We start from the raw sequence: 23,324 nt of genomic DNA on the forward strand, positions 1-23,324 counted from the left end.
ACTTCTGTTCTGCGTCTGCTCCCTTTCCCGACAGAGCTTTATTTTTTGAACAAAAAAAGCTAAAATAAAAGCTGGGTAAAAGTATTTCCTATTATTCATGGGTGATAGCACCGGGCTTCAGCTCCAAAGTAAACCCAAAGTTGCCTGATAATATTGCAAAAATACCCACATAAAAAACCCAAACAAACAGAATAGCTTGGTATTTTATACTGCCATGGGTCTGCAATTGCTGATTCTTTGTGCTACTTCTTTCCCTGTTCTTTAAAAAGACCTTCTTGTCATCCTTACAGCTCACCTGGGGCTTTGTTATCCAGTTGGAGTCAGCAATAGTTGAGTAAGTGCAGCTCTGCCCTGCTTGAAGAGCTCCAGCAGCCTCAGAAAGTGGAAAAGCAGAGTTGGATTGGGAGAGCAGGGCCTGCCGGCACTGGTTAAATCCCAGCCCATTCCATTTCTCAGCCGTGTACCACAAGGTGTCTCCAGCAGCACAGACATCGCCGAGGGGTTTGGAGGCTGCACCTCAGCATCTCCTGGGCTGGGGCAGAGCAGGGACCCTCACAGGCAAAACTGCAATCCCTGTCCCCATCTCAGCAACCCCCAACTCCACAGACTTACCGCTAAGAATCAGGTCTCCACCCTTCGTTACCTTAATTACAAGCAAGCAACTTTCATGAGGGCAAGCTGAAGCCAAGAATTTCTAGCTTTTCTTGTGTCCAGGTGGTTTATAGTTTCCTTCTTCCTTTTTTTTAAAACCAATTTCATTTATAAACATTTTTAAAACAGCAGTCAGTGTGAATTAACTTCCGAGTCCATCTTAGCAGTTAAAATGGGATGCTTTTAGTTATTTGAAAGAGCAAAAAGTACAAATGCATTTTTAGCACCCGTGTCAGGGCTGAGCCGTGCGCCCAGGCAGCCCAACTGGCCACCTTGCCAGTAAAGTCAACAGAGTAATTAGTGAGTGACAGGATAGCTCATATAAATTGAGAGCTGGAGGAGCATTAAGTCATAGGGTTCTGTTTTTACTCTTTCCTTTTGATTTTGTAAAATCAGCTCTGTTGTGTTTTCTGATCAGCTTGGCACCGTACCACTATCAGAAGCGTATACTGTGTATGTGTGTATATATATATATATGTATGTGTGTGTGTGTAAATGCATGCAGATATACGCATTTGCACTAGTATTACTACTAACATACTAACAGTGCATCACTTGAGATCCTCCTGCCCATGCAAAGTCTGTAGAAATGTGTGTGTGTCTCCTAAAGCCATCCTTGTGCCTCACTTCATCAAAGGGCTCTGTGAGTAATTGCTGAAGCGAGAGAAAGAACATATGTCTTGATTTCCACTGTATTGCACCATGCATAACCAATGCCACTTGGAAAAATGACTAAGAAAGACCTGGATTCATCTCTCTTAACAGCCTCACCAAAGGAAGGCAGTCAGGAGAGGCAGGAAGGCAGTGGGAGAAAGCATCCCCAGGGTTCCCTGCTGCTGGGGACACTCAGCAGCGAGGTGTTTTGTCTCTTCTTGATACTGCCAGCAGCACCGGTGAGTCCTGTTGAGCATCCTGGCTCTCTCCTGTCTCATTATGCCCCATCTGCCATGATTTAGGAGAAAGCTGCCAAATAAATATCTCCAAAATCAAGCTTTTCATATTTGTGGGAGAAGAAAATGATTCCTGGATCTTTCAAGTGATTCATAGATTAAATAAAATCAATGGATCTTATGGATTCGTAAGTAATAGAAAGACAACAAGACAGCAGCCACATCACATTTTCCTCCTCCTGCTTTGGCTCTGGTAGTCCTACATGTCCCACCTGCAGACTTACCTGTTGGGCTGCACCAGCCACAACGCTGAGCATCATAGGAATGGTTGGACTTGATCTGGTGGGTCTCTTCCAACCTGGTGATTCTATGATTCTATGATCTTAAAGACCACAGGGACTCAGCTGTCCTGCTCACCCATCCTTTCCAAAACCTTTCTCTTCCAACAATAACCAAACATTTTCAGATTTCCGATGGAAATTTATTCCTGGCCATGATGCACCTTATTTGATCTCTTGCCGTATTATCTCCTAACTTAAATCATTCCCCTTCCTCCCAGCCTGAATGTATTTATGAAGAGTAATCATATCCCCTCTTAACCTTTGTTTTTCTAGGCTAAACAAGCCAAGCTCATTTAATCCTCTCTCCTAAGATAGGTTCTCTGTTCTGCTAACTGCCCTGCCAGTCCTTCCCTACACCTGTTCAAGGATCTTTTCTTTTTCCAAAGAGAGGTCCTAGAACTACACACAATAACCCACATGAGGTCATACTGACGCCAGTACTAATATTTCTCTCTATCTATTGAATAAATGGTTCGTTTCATGAGCCTTTTTGCGCATGAAATGGAAAATAGATACAAATCCATAAACCAATAACCTTACTCAAGGTGATTACTGTTTTACTTTGAAAAGCATTCTGCTCCTTTGCATTTATGGTCCTGGTTCTTAGCAGGCCTTAATCAGTTGTTTTCCATGTTTAGTTTACCCTGGATAAGCATCAGGACCTTGTGTTAAAGGAGACACTGCGGAAAGCCTCGTCTGTGTTTCGTTCAGCCTTTGGTCTGGCAAAACTCTCTTTGAAATCAGAGCCGAGGGTTTGAACCACGCAGCTGCAGAGTCAAACGATGAGAAGCATTTTGCATTCGTCTCTTCAAAATGATTTTCCAGTTTTACTTGGGGTTTAATTAAATTTCTGTGACCCAGGCAGGGAGTTCAGCCTTTCTTGATTAATGCTCTTTTAGGTGGCTCTGATAAGAATTTAGCATCAACAATTGAGCTAACAAGCCCCACTGAACAGTTTATAGCAGGAGACTAATTCTATTACCGCTCTGCAGTGTCAGGACTCCGCTTTGAGCTCGCAGGCGAGAGGAGAGATGGGGAGAGAGGGAGAAAATGTAAAATCTGGCAACTAAATCACCAAGATGCAGCTTCTTTGTGGGCAGAACTCATCTGGAAACTATTTTAGCTGACAACATCAGAATTTCACCTGTTCTCCCTGCCTGCTCCCCCCCCCAGCTGATGCTCTGCACTTTCTTGGCTCATTGTGATAACGGCTGGGGATAAAGAGTGGAACTGAATGGCAGCACTGATAAGAGAAATGAAAGGGTAACGTGATGACATGATACTGGGGTAGGGCCCCTGCAGTTAGCCCTGCCCGTGCTGGATGTGGATGGGAGTGCAGGATGGTCAGGACAAAGGCAGTTGTGCTGACAGTGGCAAATTAGTCTGGTGTGAGGGAAAAATTGAGGTTAACGCTCTGCAGAAATGTTTCTGTTACTTTTTGGTGACAACAGAAATATCTTGCAGGTCTGCTGTCATTCACAAGCATTTTCTCTCTCTCTTTCCCTCTCCTCCCTACCTTGCTTAAGGTAAAATCTCACTCTGTGCTAAAGCACAACCTAATGATGTTAAACCTTAGTGCAAAGTCTTAGCCAACGCATTGCAGTTGATCCACCTGTCCAGACCTTCTCACCTCCAACACCTGGAGACCCAGCTTTGTAGTTATCTGTTTTGAGCTGCCAACCATCCTCTTGCAAGCATCTCCTTTATGGGAGCCTGCAAAAGCCAGAACAGTATTTCAGGGATGTTGTTTTCTTTTCTTCCCTAAGCAGTCATCAAGGATAACTTGAGTCAACCAGGTCACCTGAAAGTTACCTGAAAACAAGGCTATGTCTTGCTTTCCGGGTTGGTAGCAGAATTACAGTCACACCGATGGCACAAGGTAAAAATCAATGTCCATCACTGCATGACTTATCATGGTGCTTATCATTGCTGCTTGTATTATGGATAACACAGATACCTTTCTCCATCATTGGCCATCATCTCTCCTTTCATCCTCTCTTACTTCCTCAAGGCACACACTTAGAGCTTCACTCATTTCTGCTTTGTCTGGGCTCGCTCCCTGCAGATCTGCAGGTCTCCAAGGCTTTGGAGGAGCAGGGATGCCCATGGGCAAAGGGGGTTTTCCAAGGCTGGTGGCTGAACAAGGAGTATGGGCTCTGTAAGGCAGCTGCATCTCCATCGGGACAGAGCTCTCCAGGAGCCACCCAGAACCATTCAGTGCTTTTAGAGCTGTTTCTTCTCCCATCCTCAAGAACAGGGACAAGTGCTAAATCCAACGAGTGTTGGAGCTGGTCCCCCCAAAGGAGGTTGCAGCCAGAGGCTACTCGGCAGGGCAGAGTGGCTGCACCCGTATATTCATTTATGTCCTATGCTCACAGTGTTTACCTGGTATTATTTTATTCATTTTACAAAGCAGGCTAAAGGCTCGATTAAATTATTTAGGCAATTCAATTACCTCCACTGCCAGTGTGGTGGTCGGGGAGGATTAGCATGTCTCAGCCCCTCATCAGCAGGAGCTGGCGGGAGGGCATGTCACACACCGCCTCCTCCTCAAACCCTACGCCCTGTGCACTTCGTTTGAATCACAGCTCATTGCTGTTCCTGGATGAAGCCAATGACACAATGTGATGGGTGCACAGACACCCTCCCTCGCTCCCTCTGTGACTTCTGCTGCAGCCTCTCTGTGAATCGCAGTTGTCGCTCGTCAGGGGACAACAGCCATAAGCAGTACAAAGAGGACGAGTACCTAAGTCCTGGATGCTCCCCAATATCAGATCACAGCAGGAACTGAACTAATACCCATGTTCCCTCTCCTGAAAGCATAAAGACCCACTGAGAAATCACAGGCAAGGGAGGCTCTGACAACGCTCCCCACCTCTCAGGACAAGAGGCAGCTGAAGCATTGGTGCCTCAAGGCACTTGTCCTCGAGGTGCTGCTGGGGCTGAGCTCTCCATGGGAGCCACGTCACGAGCAACCGGCAAGCGCTGACAAAGATCATCCTGCCTTCATCCCTACAGCTGTTGAAAATGTTCCCATGTACAAAGGGCAGCGTCCTCATTAAATTTTGTGGAAGGTTGCCATGTGGCCAGCAGAAATTTTGTTTTGTCTTATTTTGAGAAGCGGCTTGGTAATATATTCACCACCTTCAAACGCAATGGGGTGACAGATGGGAGCTGGGCTCTGGCTTTCATGGGAAAGGCTCCTCTCAGCAGGGAAGCTATAAGTTTCCCACCTAATCTTCTGTAACCTTCAGACTGCTAACAACTGTAAGAAGCAAAGCAATGGGTAGTTATTAAATTAATGACTTCATCCCCAAGCCAGTAATAAATATTTTACAGTTTTATCTCTCCACTCTGTAGACTGCTGTAGACAGACTCTAGTGTTTATTAATCTAGCTCCTGGATTTATGCTGTTTAATTGCTAAACAGCCTCAGCATGGTTGGGCTGGATTCTTACATTTTGAAGCCTGAGAAGGAACCCTCTGGCAAATGGCAAAACCTACGGAGCTTGTCCTTGATCTTAGACTTGATGAGCTTCAGGGCAAAATCAACTCCCCTGTGGTGCTAAGGCCAGGTTAGCCACTGTTTGAGGCCAAATCATTTGACCATTACCTTGTGCTTGGTTTGGGTGGATGCTGGGACTCACTGGAAGTAAGGAAGAGGCAAGGAGAGGTTTAGCCACAGTAAGGGCGTGCTGGAGTTAACCATGGCCGTGATACTTCAGGGTCAAATGTCATATCTTAGCTGGACCAGTCCTCCCAGTGTGGTCCAGTCCTTCATACTTGTCCTGGAGCTCAGGCAGAGCGTACGTCCTTGCTCTATCCCTTCATGGCTTGTGTTTCTTCCTGCCCTCACAGAGAGTCACTGACATTCAAACAAAAGAGCATTGCAGTTATATAAATGAAGACAGGCTTTATACTTCCTTGTTGACAGGGTCGAAACTGTCTTTAAATCTGATAGTACAGATTGGTGATTTATCCATCCCCCTGAAAGAGGAGGATGAAGGCATCTAGAATAACGAGAGCTATTTATCTGAAGAATGCATCATCCGCGTGCTTTCCTACAGCCTCAATCCCACGAGCTCTTCTGTACAAAGTGGAAGGTCGTTTCAGGATATATCTTCTCATAAAATTGTAGGAGAAGTGAGTGTGTTAACAAGCACGGGACAGAGCTTTAATCCAGCCAAGCTGTGCTCAGCGCTGGCTGGGAGGGAAGCAGTTTCCAGCTGGGGCCTGCAATGTCATGTCCAGCCCATCTGATTACTCCCCAGCCTCAGGATCATCTTCCTGCAGCCCACAGGGGGTGAATTTGATGCCAAACTCTGAAGAGTAAAGTTACCCTCTCTCCACCATGACCTTTTAGAGAATGGGGCAACACCTCCTTGACCACACAGCCGTGTGTTTTTCAGAACACCTTGATCATGGCAGCAGGTGAGATGGACCGAGCCTTGAGACTTTACTTAGAGGAGCTCTAGAGCAGGGTGAGCAAGCATCACAAAAAATGCACAAGACCAGGAAAGAAACCCCTTTCTGTGCACCCCAAAAGCCACCGCTGGAGCCCACGGCTCTCTGGGAGAGGCTGGGTAAATGTTGACAAGTGGAGGGTACCACTTGAGCAGAAGAATGGAGAGAGGGGTTGTTGGTAGCCTTTAACAATTAACAGTGGCACCAGTGAGGCCAAATGACGCTTCTGTTGGCCAACGATTTATCAACTGCATGCTGACGAGTATCTTTTCCCTTGCATCCTTGCAGCAAAAGACCCACTCTCCTCTGCCATTTATCTCTCACCCTACACATGATGGAGGAGGCTTAAGAGCTCTCCTAAGCACACCTATAAACTGACAGTGTACCATCTTAAACCAACTCAATTCCCTTTCCTGTGATAAAGGACGCCAGTTCGGAGAAGATAACATCTCACAGTGATGGCTCCCCAAGCTGCAATTTAACACAAGTCTAACTGCTCTATTATGCAGCACAGCCAATTCGTTAAGAAAGGACAAGCAAGCGTGTCTATTAGCTCTATCATCATAATCAAATATTGGCACAAGGAACTGCTCGGTGATGCAAAGTCTAGCGAATCCCCCCATAAAACAATTATGTGCCCTTCAGAAAACCAACATGCCAGCCAGTTGAGGTGAACCATTGCATGAGACTCCCTAGTTTTCTCCTTTTAAGATGTGCAGCCCTTTGCAGAGGTCACAAAACCCCATCAGCGATAAGCTGGGTGCAACAAAGCCAGCCATGAAAAATCACCAGCAAGAAGCCAGAGCATCTCCTGCTACCTCTCAGGAGGGACAACCACTCATCCACTATCCCTTGACTCACCTGGAGTCCTGCATCCAGTTCTGGAGTCCTCAGCACAGGAAGGACATGGAGCTGTTGGAGCGAGTCCAGAGGAGGCCACAGAGATGACCTGAGGGCTGGAGGAGTTGCTGCTATGAAGCCAGGCTGAGAGAGTTGGGGTTGTTCAGCCTGGAGAAGAGAAGGCTGCGGGGAGACCATAGAGCAGCTTCCAGGGCTGAAAGGGGATCCAGGAAAGCTGGGGAGGGGCTCTGGATCAGGGAGAGCAGGGAGAGGGTGAGATGCATGAGGAGAGCCAGGTTTGGGGTGTGCACCCTCCATCCGCATCTCCCAAGGGACGAGGGACTCTGCCCTTCCGAGCCGTGGTGCAGGAGCGGTGACAAAGCCATGGGGGACATCAGCAGCAGCTCGAAGAAAGACCATAGGAACTGAAGTCACAAACAGAACTGGGTTTTATTACGAAAGAACCCTGCCAGTACATAAGGAAGTTCTGTCTGCAAAGTACATTTCCTGAGGAAAGTAGATCACAGTATTTGTTTTCACAGAATAACAGGTAGCCCGCTATAACTTTCAATGTGACTCTTTATTATTTAAATATTAACAGTATTCCTTCACATAAACAAGTACTCAGTCATCACATAACTGACACACAAACGACAAAATAAATATACAACAAGAGCACAGTTTGTTTTTTTTTTTCTTCCCGACTTAAATATTAAATAAATAATAAATACAGAATTCTCATTTCCTGTTCTCAGTGCCTGAAACAAGAGGAACAAAAAAGAAAACAACTGAAAAAGTCTCTCTTTCCCCCGGTGCACCCACCCTCCCCCTCCCCGCAAAAAAACAAACCAAAAAATTATCAAAAATGCCTCAGTTTATAAAATATCTTTAAAAAAATTCCCATCGTTAAAAGAATAAATAACAAAATATATAAAAAATAACTCGGTTGCATCAAAATTACAAGGAGGAGTTGTAGATAGGGTTTTTTTCTTTTTTTTTCTCTTTTTTTTGGAATATCATATTTTATGGTCAAAAGTTTAACTTTTTCACTTTTTTTTTTGCTTCTTTATCTCCTTTTCTATGGTGCGGTGTCCAGTTGAAAATAAGTATAAAATTAATAAATAAAAAAGTTAAATAAATAGCAAAAAAGTTAACATAAAGGTGTTGTAAATATAAATTACATACATCTTGCCAAAATTAAATAATTTACAGGATAATTAAACTAACTACTTTTTTTTTTTCCTCTCTTTCTTCCAGGAAGTGCAATTTCTCTACTTTTAAATACTAACTGAATTGCAGTCACAATCAATTTGGACTCTATTTACATGTGAGAACATTGTGTTTTTAACACCTCAGTTTATTATTACTGTTATTTTTCCCTTTCTTTTGTCTTTTTTTTTTTTTTGCACTTGGAATGGGTTCTAAAATAAGTGAATTCATGGAGTCTGATCCTGCAAACACTTAAGGACATGAGCAAACCCGCCGGCTCCAGCTGCCCTAGGGAAGCAACACAAGCCAAGCGGCTCGTGGGCTTCAAAGCCGGATCCCGTGGCCACTGGGATGACTGGGAAGCTTCCTAGTGATTTATCCAAATCATGGATTATGCCCTAAATATCTGCAGGATTGGGCTCGAATCAACACCACAGTCTTGCCTTTAATATGGGTCAGCAAAATCCTCCCCAGCTCCACCCGCCCCACCGCCGCGAGGGATGCAGGATGTGGATGTGCCCCACGCTGGGACCCCTTGGGGTTGTCGAGGGGTTGTCCACCTCAGCTTCCAAAGCATTTGCAGCAGGGGCACAGCGAGCTCCGGATGGGGGAAGAGCAAACCTGGGGGTGACAGCCAGCTCCAGGCACCCTGGAGCGGGTGCTGGCGAGCAGCGTTGCAAAGACATTCATAAAGTTGTTCTTTTAGTGCACAATGGGCTGCGTGTACTGAGCTGCTTACAAAATGCTTCTTTGGAAGAATACCCAGTACCTGAATACTCTTAATTTTTCCTTTTTTTCGTTGGGTTTTTTTGGCAGAATGGTGCTTGTGCTGCGATTTTACGCAGAACAACCAACCAAGCCAAAAAAATACCCATTGCCCTGCGGATATCTGTAAGAAATCGACTACTGATTTGCGGTAGGTAAGCACTTTGCTGGCCATCAATTCACATCTCGCTTTTTGTTGGGGTTTTTTTGTTTCTTCTTATTTGTGTGCATCGCAATCTCAAACGTTCTCTGGCATTGATGTATGATCTCTGGACTGGCAGGACTGCGCCACTGTAAGGATGATCACAATAATGAAAAGAACCAGAACTGTCATCAAACGGACTTCCAAAAAATCATATACACTGGACCATGACACATGAAAGACTTCTTCTGTATGAAATATCTGGTATTGGCCTATTCATAATAGCTATTCTCATCTTTAAGACAGACAAAGGAATACTGTAGTTGCAAACTCCAAAAAGCTTCCCTGAGAACCTTTTTTCCATTGCGCTTTCCACTGGAGATCCAGAACTGCTCTTCGGATTTCTTTCAGAAAATAAAAATAAGCTACTTTATAATACTTCAGAGTTCCCATGCCCAGTGGATATCTGAACACCTTGGGGTTAGGAGGCCCAGCACAAGTTCAGATTTACAGGTAGCTTGCAGCTCCAGCACTTGTAGCAACACAGAACATAATTCATGTGTGAGTAGGTGATCTGGACATACGACCATAGACAACATGAGGGTTTAAGCCAGTCATACGCTAGTCTTGGATCCGACAAGACCCTGTTCTTATAACGTTTTAACCCTTGAATCTATTCTGCAAGAGTACAGCAACTCAGGAGAGATGCCTGCTCTTCACCAGCTACCAAGCTCCACAGCCTACTGGAGAATTTAACCTTCCATCCTGATCTACCTTGTGGTCAAGGTAGAAAAATCCCACTTTTTTCAAGAAGGTCCAAAGATAAGTAAACGAGAACATTGAGTTCAATCAGTTCCATGTCTCAGAAATGGCCTCTTGGTTACATTTTGGTCCTTTTTTTTCCTTTTTTTTGTTGTTTTGTTTTTTTTCATTCATTAAACAAGTTGTCTAACTTGTAAACCTGAATACTTGGAGGGAAAGGTCCATCTTACAGTCTGTTTGCTTGCTCGTCTCCATCCCACGGCACTAAACCTGGATGCCCTTGACGGCTTGCTTGATGCTCTCCAGCAGGTCCTTGTTCTCCGGGTTCTGGTAGCACTCCTGGTTGGTGTACATGTCAGTCAGCGTGTTCACGTATGCGTCAAAGTTCTGCTCACTAATTGGCTCCTGCAGCCAAAGAAAGCCAAATAAAAATGTTAGTAATACAGCAAGAAGAGCCCGAGATGTTTATTTTTGGTTAATCATTTGTATGTACCAACAGGCAAAGTTCTCCACATCGGAGCCTTTTTGTGTGCGGTGCTGTATGTGTAGGAATCTCATCGTGCAAGCCCTGATTGGGCCAGGTCTTAACTGAGTCCTTAATTTTATGCCATGACCTCATGGAACTATTAACAGCATCAGGTTAAGCACGCGCAGGCAGTTTAACAGGTTTGAGGCTCAATCAAGCCATGGAAATGAAAGGCTGGAGGACAAGAGGAGGCAGGGACTGCTGAAGCATCATGGAGGAATCAAAGACACAGTCAGGACAGGAGCCTGGTCACCTTGGGCTCACACCAGCACGCTGTAGCGGTGCAGCTTTCGCTTTTGAGGGGCATTGTGGGAACCTTGCAAATCTCTAACTTGGAGTTAATGGGGGAAAAAGAAAGGAGGAAGGAAGAAAAAGAACTGGGATAAAACGAGCATACAAGTCTCGTGGGCATTATTTAATTGGAGTTGCCCGAAACCTTGAAAAAATATTTGCTGAACAGTTTATTTGACCTTTCTGTGTCAAATACCTTACAGAAAAGCACTCAGCGAGTGGTTTTCTGCCAGTTAGGCAGCTGGGTGAATACTATCCAAAACTGCTCTGCTGGAGGATGGCTTTCCTCCAACCAGCCTGCATTTAAATACAAACCCCAATGAAAAAGATTTCCCCCTCCCAAAAAGAAACAATGGCAGAAAAAATCATATCAAAAGCTCATTCCTCTGATCGTTGTGATGGTCTGTATGAGTTGTAAGAGGACAGTTTCCCCAACAACACAAGTGCCCCCTCCCCACACCTGGTTTCGACAACAGTAATTACATTCCTGGGAATAGAGAGAAGGTAATTAATAGCCTTTTGTGCTTTTACTATTTTAATGCAGTCTTTTCATTTTGCAGTAACTCTATGGTAACATGCTGTGGGCTGTTAGACCTTGTTAAATTAAACAAAACACACGCTCTTTAAGAATGCTATTCTTCGGCTGCCAGCTATTCAAAACTGAATTGAAACTACCTGCATTATAATAGGAGCTGTAAGATTTTTCTGACGTTGAAATCCAATCCCTCCTGATCTCCGCTTGTGCTGTCTTAGCCTAAAAGGCTCTGGGTGCCCTTGATAAAGTTTCCTATTTTGTGATAATGCTCCCAGATATAATGAAACAGAACAATAGATACAAAGGGAGATCGGCAGAAAACGACGACAAAAGGGAGATACAATGCAAGCTGCAGAGATAAGGTAAAAGTACTGATCTTATAAAGGACACACAGGTGTATGGAAAGAAATTCTCCCACTCTCTAATTGTACATAAGCCTTATCATGAATTGGGTTTGGCTCAGCTCCCTCAATCACCCTGGCGGGGGTGAGCGCTGTTGAAGTTTCTTACCATGTGCGGAAGGCGGATATTGGCAAGACTTTGGATTAGAGCCTGGCTCAACCCTGAGAGCTCCAGGAACAGGGCTTCGTTTTGCTCCTCTATGATTTTGTTTTCCTCCTCAATGTTCTTCAGGTTCTTCTCCATGGTGGAGATCTGCAGAGCAAAGAGGGTGGCAGGGTTACCAGTGCACCCACCACCACCCAAGCAAGGGGCTTGGCCATGCGTCCCCAGTCCTGGGCGCGCATCTGAGGATACAAACCTGTGACTGCAGTTTCACCATAGCTGCTTCCATCTCCGAGTTGGACTCATTCAGGTCACTGATCTCCTTGTTCAGCTGCTTGATCTCTTCATCATTCTCCAGAACTGCAGGGAAGGTCACAGGCGGTCAGCAAATGCTCATGGGAAAAGCAAAAATGTTGGGCTTTCTGCTGAGCCCGTCCTGGTGCATAGACAGCACCGCTCACAAAGTCCTCACCTTTGCTTTCACGTCCTCTAAACGAGATGCATATCTCACCTGTCTATTTATTTATTTATTTCAGAATGTTTTTAGCATCACAGTTCAATGATAAATGTATAGGTCAATATGTAAATGCAAAAAACCAACGACAACACAGCAGTTGGAGTCCAGCACCTCCACGCACCCTGCAAGGTTTATTGCCCTGAAAACTCAGGTCATTCTGTCCAGTTCTGAGATTGAGAAAATGCCATTTAAAAAAATGATGCATTTCTTGATTAGAAATTACGAGGTTCATAAAATGAAGAAATATTTCTAGCAGAGTGCAGGTATTTATAGGTTCCAGACTATATAAGGATACCAGTAAAATGCCTGAACCTCATCAAATGCCACAGAAACCTCAGTAATAGCACTGGAAATGCAAAGTGCCATCGCTAACAAAATTCCACATCCAGAAATATCTGCAGGATTAAAAGCCCTGAATAAGTGAAAATCACTGAATGGCTGTGAGGGATTTGTAAAAATGTCAATGACTATTTAAAAAAAAACCAAAATCTCAATTTCAGCATTAATTCTTTTTGCCTGGAATTTCACTATGGAGACTCCTTTATCATTTCACCTGCTCCCATATCCCAGTGTGTCACCTGGGGAGCGGTGCCAGTACCACTCCACCCCCAATATCTAAGAAACCTGAGAAAGGGATGTTCATAGCCCATGATAATCTTGAATATCTGAAGCCACATTTCAGTTGTTGAAACCTTTCCAGTCTGCAAAAGCAAAGACGTATGGGCTCAATACCTTGACACACCTAAGACAGAAGGAGTGAAAATCCTTACCATCGCTGGTCTTGAACTTTGTGTTGAGAATTTCATCCCCTGAGAGTTTTCCTTTCTTCCCCGCAAAAGTAGCTCTTGGACACCCTGACAAACTGAAAAGCAAGTAAAAATGGGATTCATAAAGTCTGGGTATTTATAGGTGCTTATGTTCCCAACAAGAGCATGTACCATTTCGTAGAGTTCATGCTGCGAGACAGTTCTTCTAAAAGCTTTTTATGGTACAGAGGAAATTGCTTTATGAATAATGCCACAGAACTCCCCATTTATAAAGTGAGAGCAATTTTCTCTGAACAAAGATTAAATAAACACATTGTTTCCTGAAAGAGAGGGCATGACAGTTGAGGAAGGTGAGACATATCTGGCTGATTTGGGCATCATACCCCTGTTTGGGTGCCAAGGTCCTGTTCTTGCTTGCTCGTGGAAGGACTTTTCAGAATTTTGCCCAATCTACATCTCATCTTTGCAATATTAAATATTAAAACAACTACATGTTTTCCTCAGTGCAAAAAACTCCAACCTTGGAGCAGCCCGAATGAAGTTAGCATCAAGAGCAACAGCTATAGAGCCTTCCATGAAAAGCCAAATGATGCTCAAGCAGCTTCTACAGGCAAGTGGGTTATTCCACTGTAATGTTGTCACGCTCCCAGGGATTTCAACCCCAAGATTTACCTTCTGTGAGTGAGGAAGCTCCCATTGGCATGGCCAGAACCATCACAGCCTGGGGTAGGGCAGGTTGGTCCTTCGTTCTTTAAAGACTTCCAGGAAAATGAGGAGCCGTTGAGCGATCCTTCCTTCTGCCTGCGGGCTGCAAGAGGGCACCCTGATGCGCTCCGGTGAGAGGCGTATTTGCCACTGATGTGTCCAAGCCCAACGCAGCCAGGAACTGGACACCTGGACATAAGGAATTACCAAAAATTACAGCATGGGAATGAAAAGAGACGTAAGGAAAGTAGGGATCAGCAGGAACGAGGAAGCCTGAGAAGTGAGACGTCATATTTGGGGATCTTATCTGGACCTTATGCTTACTTGATGGAAATGGCAGATGGGATATTGAGAACTATGACTGCCCCTTCAAAAGAGCCAAGGAGAACCAAGGTAAACCTATAAGAGGAAAAGGTGTGGAGGTCACATCACCTCACGCTTGTAGCAAAAGCAGGTCCCAGTGGTGTCCGAAACTGTGTGTTTGGTGCCTCACTGAGGGCAAAGGTGGCAGGTTGAGCTGCCTAATGTGGGATCCTGGTGTTACCAAAGCTGACAGGCTCATACCAAACCATCACACATTTACAGGCAGCTCTGCCTGCTGGTACTGTGGAGGAACCCAGGGTCATGAAATTTATCAGCCTAAACCAGCACAGTTAAAGTGATGTGGGAGCTCTGCCTGTGCTCACGGGGACAAAACCCTTCCCCATGAACCAGTCCCTGACCCAAGAGCTGCTTAGACACTAAGAAACTGCAAACCTGTTCCTGCAAAAAGAGCGTCTGAGGTGTTTTTGAGCCCACACCCCATCAGATGGGCAAATAAACCCCAGGGCACCGCTCAGCGTGGCCTCGCCTGCCTCCTTCTTCTCCTGGTTCACATCTCGCAGCCACAGGGACCAACCTGAGCTCGCAAGGGCATAAAAGTGAGAATTGCCATCAAGGCAGCGCATGAGCCCTCCTGCCCCCGGGCTTTTGCCACTATTTATGGCCAGTTAAAGCACACAGAAGCTGCGAGGGGCCTCACGGAAGCGCTGACACAACTTCTGCTAATTGCCAAGAGGATGAGTGCCTCTCTAAAAGCACCTCTCCTCCCCACTCACGAGCTCCCCACCTAATGGCATACTCACTAAACTCAGCCATTCGACAATGCTTGGTGTATCTATTAAGGTTTCTGCTGTGGTTTGCATTTGCTTAAAGACGTTAGTCAATTATAAATACAGTTAAAAGTTTATTACTCAAGGGAGGTTGCTCTAAAGGAGGAGAGGTGGGAGGAAAAGTAGGTAAGAAATGGCAGAAAGAACCTCGTGTCCTCGGCTTGAACGCAATTAGGGACTTAAGTTTCACCAGCAAAATATCCACAGAGCTGCAACTGAAAAATCGCAAGCTGCATTTCACCGCAGAAATGATTACCCTGATTGTTTATATTTCGTACAAAGGGGAGATGACAGCAGGAGGGGGGAGCCGCACACCCAGCCTTTCCCCAAGATAATTTGAGAAATGCTGATCTCGATTTTAATCAGCTGCAAATGCAGCACAATTCACTTATAATATCTTTGCCAGCAGGATCCTCAGTAAATTCATAACATCATTGCTTTTATATGATCATGAGCAAATTACTGAATCCTCAGGAGGAAAAGGAGAAGAGGGGAGAGAAAAGCAAGAGAAAAAAGAGACAACCCCCAGCGTTTAGTATGCAGCCGTTACGGTCCAACCGCTACATACTTTACGCTGTTAATTTAACTTTCATTACACTTCCATTGTTAAAAAAAAACCTGGAGCCTTATTGTGCAAAACAGCTGGCTTGGACTTCTTTTGAATTTATGTTTTTTTAATTATTATTATTTAACAGAAGCACCGGGAACGTTTGATCAATTAGGGAGCTGAACATGCTTCCGTTTCATGCCAGGGCTGAGCTGAAGGTTGAGGTGATCTGTTCAATCACGCCTGTAGCAAAATACGTGAAGGATGAACAGCAAAAACAACAGGGACTCAATGATTTTCTCTTTAGTGGCGATGTGCAAAACTCGGCCCGGTTCCAAGCAGCGCTCGGTGCAGACGGAGGACGGATTAAGAGCCAAAGCTCCTTAACGCAAACCTGTGCCCAGGGCACCTTGCTGGGGGAGGCAGAACACGAGTTTTCCAAGTACTGGGGAAAGGCAGCAGTGAAGGGACCTTTGCACCGTGTTGGTTTGCAAATCTCAGAGGAGCTTCTGCTCCTCCTGGGAATACTGGAAGAGGGGGAATTGCTGCTTATACCATGGCATGTGTCCCTGGGGAAAATGTGGAGAGGAGCATTACAAGGCCATCAGCAGTTTCATAGAAATCATGGAATGGTTTGGAAGGGACCTCAAAGCCCATCCAGTCCTACTCCTGCCATGAGCAGGGACACCTCCCACTGGATCAGGGGCTCCAAGCCCCATCCAACCTGGCCTTGAACCCCTCCAGGGATGGAGCAGCCACCACTGCTCTGGGCAACCTGGGCCAGGGCCTCCCCACCCTCACAGAAAAACATTTCTCTCTAAGATCTCATCTCAATTTCCCCTCTGATATTTAAGGTAATCAAGCCAAAAAAAAAAAAAAAGGATTTTTTTTCCCACAGATTCTCGAGTTGCTTAATTTTTAATAAACTCCACTAACTCCTGCTAATTATCACACAGCTCATTTAACTGGGAGGCTTTCCTTCCTGTAGACTGAGGAGTAAGAACAGAGCAGATGGCTCAAATATCATCGCTTTCTTAAAGGTCCTTCCCCCGGCTGCTGCATCCCAGTTTCCCACAGCCCCCGTGGGGCTCTTCCACATCCATCACTTCCTGCTCCCCCTCAGCTTCTGCTCCAGGGCAAGGTACCCAGGGCACAGGGATATATTTGCCTTTGCTCTTCTGCAAGGGCAAGGCCAGACCTAGGGCTAAAAAGGGGGAAAAAAGATGCATTTAGGGGCAGCCGGCTGAGCCAAAGGGTTTTGGCCAGCAATTCCAGCACTCACGGGCATCCAGAAACTCTTGTAGGGGCTTGATAAGGTTTTCTTTTTGCCCCCTCCACCTGCACATGCTGGGTGCAGGCTCCAGAAAGGCTGGGGTTGCTCTGAATTAACAAAAAAAATAGGATCCTGGAGTCAATGCCTGGCCCCAGCCCTGCTGTAAAGGCTCAGATGTCCTGCAGCTGCATGAGGGGTTGAGACACCCCCTCCAAACATCACATCAGGCCCTGGACACTGAGCCTGTGATGGCTCCGTGAAGGCTTGTAGAAGTCAGGACAAATGGATTTTACAGCAAATGAAAGCTCCTGAGGCGGACTAAGGGATTTAAAATCTCTGTTCCCAGTAGGAACAAACCCCCTGGGATGTTTTGAAATATTCAGCCCCAGGCAGCAGAGAAAGGCTTTTTCTGTTCACTTTGAATATTCAGCTGTGGCAAAGACTTTACAAAATGTGCCTTGTTCGGGGTTATCAGATCCTGACCCAACTCAGTGCTGGATAGTTTCTACATCTATTGCATTCCTGGGAGTTAAGAGAGCCTGCCAGGACCCCTTACCTGCCTGTTACTGCCCAAAAATCTGCAACTTTCTGCCTGATGCTGGGTTCTGATGACGCTAAGTTCTGCCTGATGCTGAGTTTTTGCCCTGTTACAACACTGGGGATTTTTCCAGGCATTCTATAAAGCACAGACAGGAGAGGATGAGTTTGTACTCTACCAGCCCCCTTTCACATCCACAAAAATAAGCAAGAAAAGCCACACTGCAACCCTCCACCCACCCCCCCGATTTTTCCAATCTAATTTCAACACCATTTGGGGGATTAGGAAAGAATTCCCCCAAAACCAGTGGAAGAGCTTTGGCAGCACCTGCTCCAGTGCAAGCTCTGAGCAGCTCGAGTAAGGGAGGACGCGGGACGGATGCTGCTCCCCTGCCTAAAGCAGGGATTGAGTGAAAGGTTCCACTCGGGAGTTTCAGCCAGACTTACTTCATCAGCTCTGGGTCTTCTTTATCATCCTTTGTCGGGGTGATCTTTATCCCACTTTTCTTGGCACGAGGGCAGCCTGACAAGCTGTGGTTGAAAAGAGAAGAAAGGCCTGTCTCACTGGCAGAATCACTGCATTTGCTATTCCCCTGCTTCAGTCAGCTTTCCCTTGAATTTTGCACAGTGTTTTTTGATCTCTCTCGTTTTGCAGCTTCCCATCACGAGGAGAAGTCAGGAGAAAAAAAAATAGAAAATAAAAAAATTGAGGGAAATGGACAGTAATTAATGGTGTCTAGATAAGAAGATCTCTGCTAACAGCCTGCAATGTTTAATGGAATTGTTGAAACAGAAGGCTCAGATCTCTGCTATTAATGCTCTAAAGTGATAATAGAAGTCATAAATAGGTAGCATTATTAACAGGAACATTGCATCAGCTAAAATCTGACCCTTTGTCTTTTATTCTGTTGAAGGGAGCGTCTAATCAGATGCTGGAAACATCAAAAAAAAAAAAAGAGAAGTCAGATTAAAGAGATGAAAATAGGCTTCAGTTGTCAGTAACATTAATGTTTTATTCAGAACTTTACGACTCTGCCCACTGCAGGGGGAAAAAAAAGGGAAGAAAAAAAAAACAGAAAAAAGCTCCAAAGAAAATAATTTAAGGGTGATCTTACCTTCTATGCGATGCATAATTTCCTGTTATGTGACCAGAACCATCACAACCAGGAGTAGGGCACCTGCGGAGGAAAGGGATGCTCAGATCAGCCTGGGGATGTAAGCAGGAGATCGATGCTTTGCAACAGCTCGTTTCAAAGAGAAATCTAGGGATTCTCAACACAGAAGCAGGTTTTTTTCTTCCTGCCCCTTCTCCTTCTGCAAGAACAACGTCTGGTGTGTAACATCCATGCCACCAAGGTCAATGCAGCACTGCACAGCATCAGCGTTGGTGAGGAACACGGGTGTGAAGAGATGAGGATGTTGGGTGCATGGTGGCTGCTCTCCAGTGGAGGGACGCAGGTCCCAGCCACTGTTCCCACACTCAAAAAGGGGATAATGAACCCCCAGAAGACCTACAGAACACAGCAGGTACCATCCAGGATCATTGGGTTGGATGTGAGCATAGTCAAGGAACCAGAACAATAGCCTACAACTCTGATCAGCTTGGCCGTTCAAGCCTTTTCCTCCAGGGCCATCGTGGCCACCACAAAGTAGAAGCCCAACAGAAGGTCTCAGCTCAGGTCTGAGTGATCTGGGGGGGCTGGGGACATTGAGGGTAAACAGACAACTCACTGCAGGAGGGTTCTTGGAGTAAAAAACTGGCCGATGCCTCCAATGGGGAGTAACGAAGGAACAGGAGGAAGAAGGTCAGGTTAACCTCAGGTTTTCTCCTTCCATAATATCATAGGTAAGGGATGGGGGTTCTGCAGGGGAACAACTGCCTGCCAGGCCTTGGCTTGGGGATCACCAGGTCACCACGCGTGGTGCACCAGCAGCTTTCGGTGCTTCGGTGCAAAATCTGCCCCTCGATCCTCAGCCGCTGCCATTACAAAGAGGTCTTTGAAGATGCAACCATGATGATGTGTTTGAAGGTAAGCATCCAGCACTCTGGGACATGGTTGAAAGCAAAGCCTGAAGAATAGTTCTGTGATCACACAAACCTACACAAAGGCTGGCAGGGGCTGCGAGCCCTAGCGAGTGGCTCTGAAGATAATGGCACAAGTTAAGCACTGCATCATTAAGGGCGCGAAAGCGAGAAAAGTAAGGGGATATGAAGTACCACGAGCACAAAGATCCGCTCCGAATGCTGTAGGTGATGTGGCAGACATAAAAGTTGTCATGGGGACAAGGAAGAGAGGTGAGGAGTGCTCGCAAAGCATGTGAGCGCCAGCCTGCCAATTAGCCAGGGCTCTTTGAGTCAAGTGATTAGGACTGGGGGGAGGAAATCCACGGTGTCGCTGCGGGATGAGTGGGAGATGCTCAGCCGCTCGCTTCTGAGCGGAGCGAGAAAAGCTCATGGGATGACGACAAGGTTGCAGAGCGCCTTTTCTCTTCAAAGGATGTGTTCTCAATCCTCATTTTTAAAGCCACCACAGCCTGGCTTGGTAGCCCTGGTTGGTGTCTGCCATAGAGCAAGGACTGATGCATCTTCAGGACACCCCAGTGGGCAACACGTGATGGTGTGCAGGCAGCACCCACAGCCAGTGCCTTTGGGAAAGCTCATGCCTTACCAAAGCGATGGCATAGTTGGGATCCTCCAGCCCTTGAGAGTCAAAGAAGCAATGATTTCCACAGATGCCTTTAATCCTGCAGCTTGGAAAATGGCTTTTTAAACAGTACTCTATTTTTTTTTTTTTGTTAGAAAATATCAAAACTCTCCTCTTTGCATCACCTTGAGGAAGGATTTGGCATTTATGAGTCATTGAAGAGTCTCCACTGCCAAAAAGAATAGGGTGAGAGAGCAGGGACTTGTCCTGGTCCCAGAAGACTGATAGGGAAACTGAGTCAGGACCATGGCTTAGCCTGCTCAGACCCAGAAGACATGAATGCACACAGGTCCGGTGCAGTAAGAGAAGGGACACATCCAGCAGGACCCCGATAAGGGTGCAGGTTCTCTAACTCAGGGAGAAACTGCCAGTTTAGGAGGCGACCATGACTTTTCACGCTGTTAAAACAGAAAGCAAAATTCTTCCTTTGTTGTTCTAGCTTCAGGGCGGGATGAAATTATGAAAACACTAACACCGAACTCCTTTTGCCTTTCAAGACTTTTAAAGAGGGGAGAGGAGTGATTTGATTTTTATTTTTAATTATCTGGAGACAAATCGTACCGACAGAGACCTTTTATTGCATGTTCCAGCCTAGAGCTATTTTTTTTTTTATATATCAGGGATATTAACCCCTGAAATGGAATTTATAATAGAAACACTGACATGGCCTTATCTGAAGTTATGAAAAGCTCTGATTGCGGTCCCTGTCATATCTGCAAATCCTCTTCCCTTCCTCCCTCCTCTGCTCCCATCCCCACCAGGAGAGTAGAAAAAAAAAAAAGCCGTACTTTGGGAAATGACATTAAAAAGCTTTGTTTTCACCAGAAATCTCCTGGTTTGTATCACACTTTTATAAAAAGCTCTGACATCAGATGCCCGAGGGGAGCAGGGGACTCTGCACAGCAACGCTTGGAGTGATGCTCAGTCTCAGGGATGACCCTGTTTGCTTTTTGTTCAGGCCCTTACTGGAAACAGGCACTGTTCCTGAGAGCTTTTAATATCTTTAATGCTAATTGCCTGATCACTGGGCTATTCTTTAAGGCTGTTGGAGAAACACCAGTTCAGCAAAGCTCTCTTAAGAGGTTCCTTCAAAATGTATATTGTCTATAATGCATGATTAAGTGTACTTAGTGCTAATCATGTGAGTCCTTTCCCTCCGCTGGCATATTCTATTAATATAAACTAATCCAGCTACTTTTTCCACCTCTGTGATAAGGAGCAGACAGTTAAACATTTTTCCTGGCACCTGCACGCACATCAGCTGGAGGCTGGGTTCCTCCAGAACTCCTTGCAGGCAGATTTTGATCAGCTCTTTGAAAGGAGAGCGGGGGGATGGAAAAGCAAAAGCAGAGCGAAAGGAGAGGGAGGGCAAGGAGGGGGAAGATAGGAGGAAAAAAAGTGGAAAAAAAGGAAAAAAAAAGACTTCCAAGTTGAGCGCAAACATACTTGAGGTCAGCAGAGTGGGCAGCCATGAGGTTTCTGAGGCTCTTGTCAGCAAGAGGACAACCAGAAAGGCTGAAAGAGAAGAGATGGAATACCTGGATAAGCAAAAAAAAAAAAAAGGAAAAAAAGGAAAAGAAAAAGGGGCTGGGGGTGGGGAGGGAGAGGGGCAACAGAAGGTGGGAAGGAAATAGAACCAAACTATCCGTATGGTCAATAAATATACTAAAAGAAAAAAAAAAAGTTGCCTTTAGAGTCCAAACGATGAAAAAAAGGTCAACCCACCTGCGGTGAGAGGCATAGTTTCCCGTTATGTGTCCACTGCCATCACAGCCTGGAGTTGGGCAACTGGGCAATAACAACAACAAGGAGTGTAAGTGCTGGAAAGCAAAGGATTCACCCGAGCACCCGGGATCTGCAAAGCCAGCTGAGCCCCTGCGAGGTCTGTCTGCAGCGGGGCTCAGCCTGGCCCTGGTGCCAGACCCCACATGCAAAATAAATGAGCTGTTTCCCTTTGGGCTCCCTTTCCTCCCTGTTTTGTTCCCCAAAGATCCCCAGAATTCTGAAAAAAATGGAAAAAAAAATTGTGGCAAATGTGTTCAAAATGCTTAGTTCCTTGGTTTGATGGGGGGAAGTGGAAGACTTAAAGCAGCCTGCTGGGTGGCATTAACCAACAGGCGTGAACACCACTGCCTTGGTGCTGCCAAGTCAGATGATTTTTGCAGTCCTGAAGCTCTGGCTGCGGGAATCAGCTTATTCCCCGAAAGCATCAGATTTTAGCTTTCTGAAATGATTTTTTTCCCAGCCTTTATAGCTGCAAATAAAAGCTTGAAAACCCCAGAGAGGGAATAAAAGTAACCTTTGACTCATGTGCCTGGGGGTTTCTAAATTGAGGACAGGCAGAAGATGCCACATCCCACCCGCTGCCTTCGCCAGGCTGCGTTTCCCACCCATCACTCTCTGCTGCCTCCACTGTGAATGCACCATCGATGGGCGAAGGCGCTGCCCCTTCTCCGTGTCCAGGGACAAGAAACAGTTTGTGCACAAGCAGTGAAGCTCTGGCACAGTCGTGCCCTGCCTGCCCGAGTCCAGGGCTGCACGTGAGAGCAGGGATATCCTGGGACAGTTTGGCCTGATAGGTTGAGTTTGGGGGATGCAGCTGTTCCCTGTCCACCCTCAAGTCCTTTCACAGCCACAACATCCAAACACCATGAGTCGTAGAGCCAGCACTGATTTGAAGAGGTTCAAGCAGAAGATGTACAGCTACGTGGTACCCACTCGTGTGCTGACAGCAGGGTAGCAAGGAGAGGGAGGTGTGGAACATCTTCCTTCACAGCCACTGCCATCAGTGCCTGGAGGGGACCCAAGAACTGCACCAAGACAGAGCATCTGACACGGAGGGCAAGTCTACTCCTGAGTTAACTACAGCTAATTCATTGCAGCCCTTGGGCCAGAAAGGAGCAAGGCTGCTGAATGGGGAGAGAAGGCTCGGGGCTGCCTGCAGCTCCATGCATTTATTCCAGGGCTGTTTCCATTTAGGAAATTTCTCTACCCTCATAATACAATTACAGTGCAGGAGGACTTCAGGGCTGTACCTCAGCAATTGCTATTCGCATCATTGCTGGGCTTTAAAAAAAGCCTTTAGAGATTTGTATAAGGCAGCTGGTCTGTGCTTTGCTCATTTAGGGAAGCTACTGCTGCTGCTCTGCCCCTACAGATTTCCTCCCTGCCTGTCCACTCCCTCTGCCTCCTGTTTGCATAGC

General features: G+C 45.9%; 1 protein-coding gene across 5 annotated transcripts in view; it reads right to left on the reverse strand.

The window, feature by feature from the left end:
- Positions 1-8,023: 8,023 nt before the first annotated feature.
- MYT1 (myelin transcription factor 1) overlaps positions 8,024-23,324 on the reverse strand; it is a 66,577-nt gene continuing 51,276 nt past the window's right edge. For 4 of the 5 annotated variants that reach the window (XM_069871675.1, XM_069871679.1, XM_069871678.1 and 1 more), the window contains exons 15-23: positions 21,847-21,909; positions 21,568-21,636; positions 18,532-18,594; positions 17,864-17,947; positions 13,876-14,097; positions 13,207-13,298; positions 12,176-12,279; positions 11,926-12,069; positions 8,024-10,468 (exon numbers count right to left, since the gene is read on the reverse strand). In XM_069871675.1, coding sequence (XP_069727776.1) covers positions 10,328-10,468; positions 11,926-12,069; positions 12,176-12,279; positions 13,207-13,298; positions 13,876-14,097; positions 17,864-17,947; positions 18,532-18,594; positions 21,568-21,636; positions 21,847-21,909 — 982 coding nt within the window. In that variant the 3' untranslated portion in view covers positions 8,024-10,327. The remainder of the gene's footprint in view (positions 10,469-11,925; positions 12,070-12,175; positions 12,280-13,206; positions 13,299-13,875; positions 14,098-17,863; positions 17,948-18,531; positions 18,595-21,567; positions 21,637-21,846; positions 21,910-23,324) is intronic. The other variant, XM_069871677.1, reaches the window with a different exon arrangement.

The sequence above is a fragment of the Phaenicophaeus curvirostris genome, chromosome 18, assembly GCF_032191515.1.
Source record: "Phaenicophaeus curvirostris isolate KB17595 chromosome 18, BPBGC_Pcur_1.0, whole genome shotgun sequence".
NCBI lineage: Eukaryota > Metazoa > Chordata > Aves > Cuculiformes > Cuculidae > Phaenicophaeus > Phaenicophaeus curvirostris.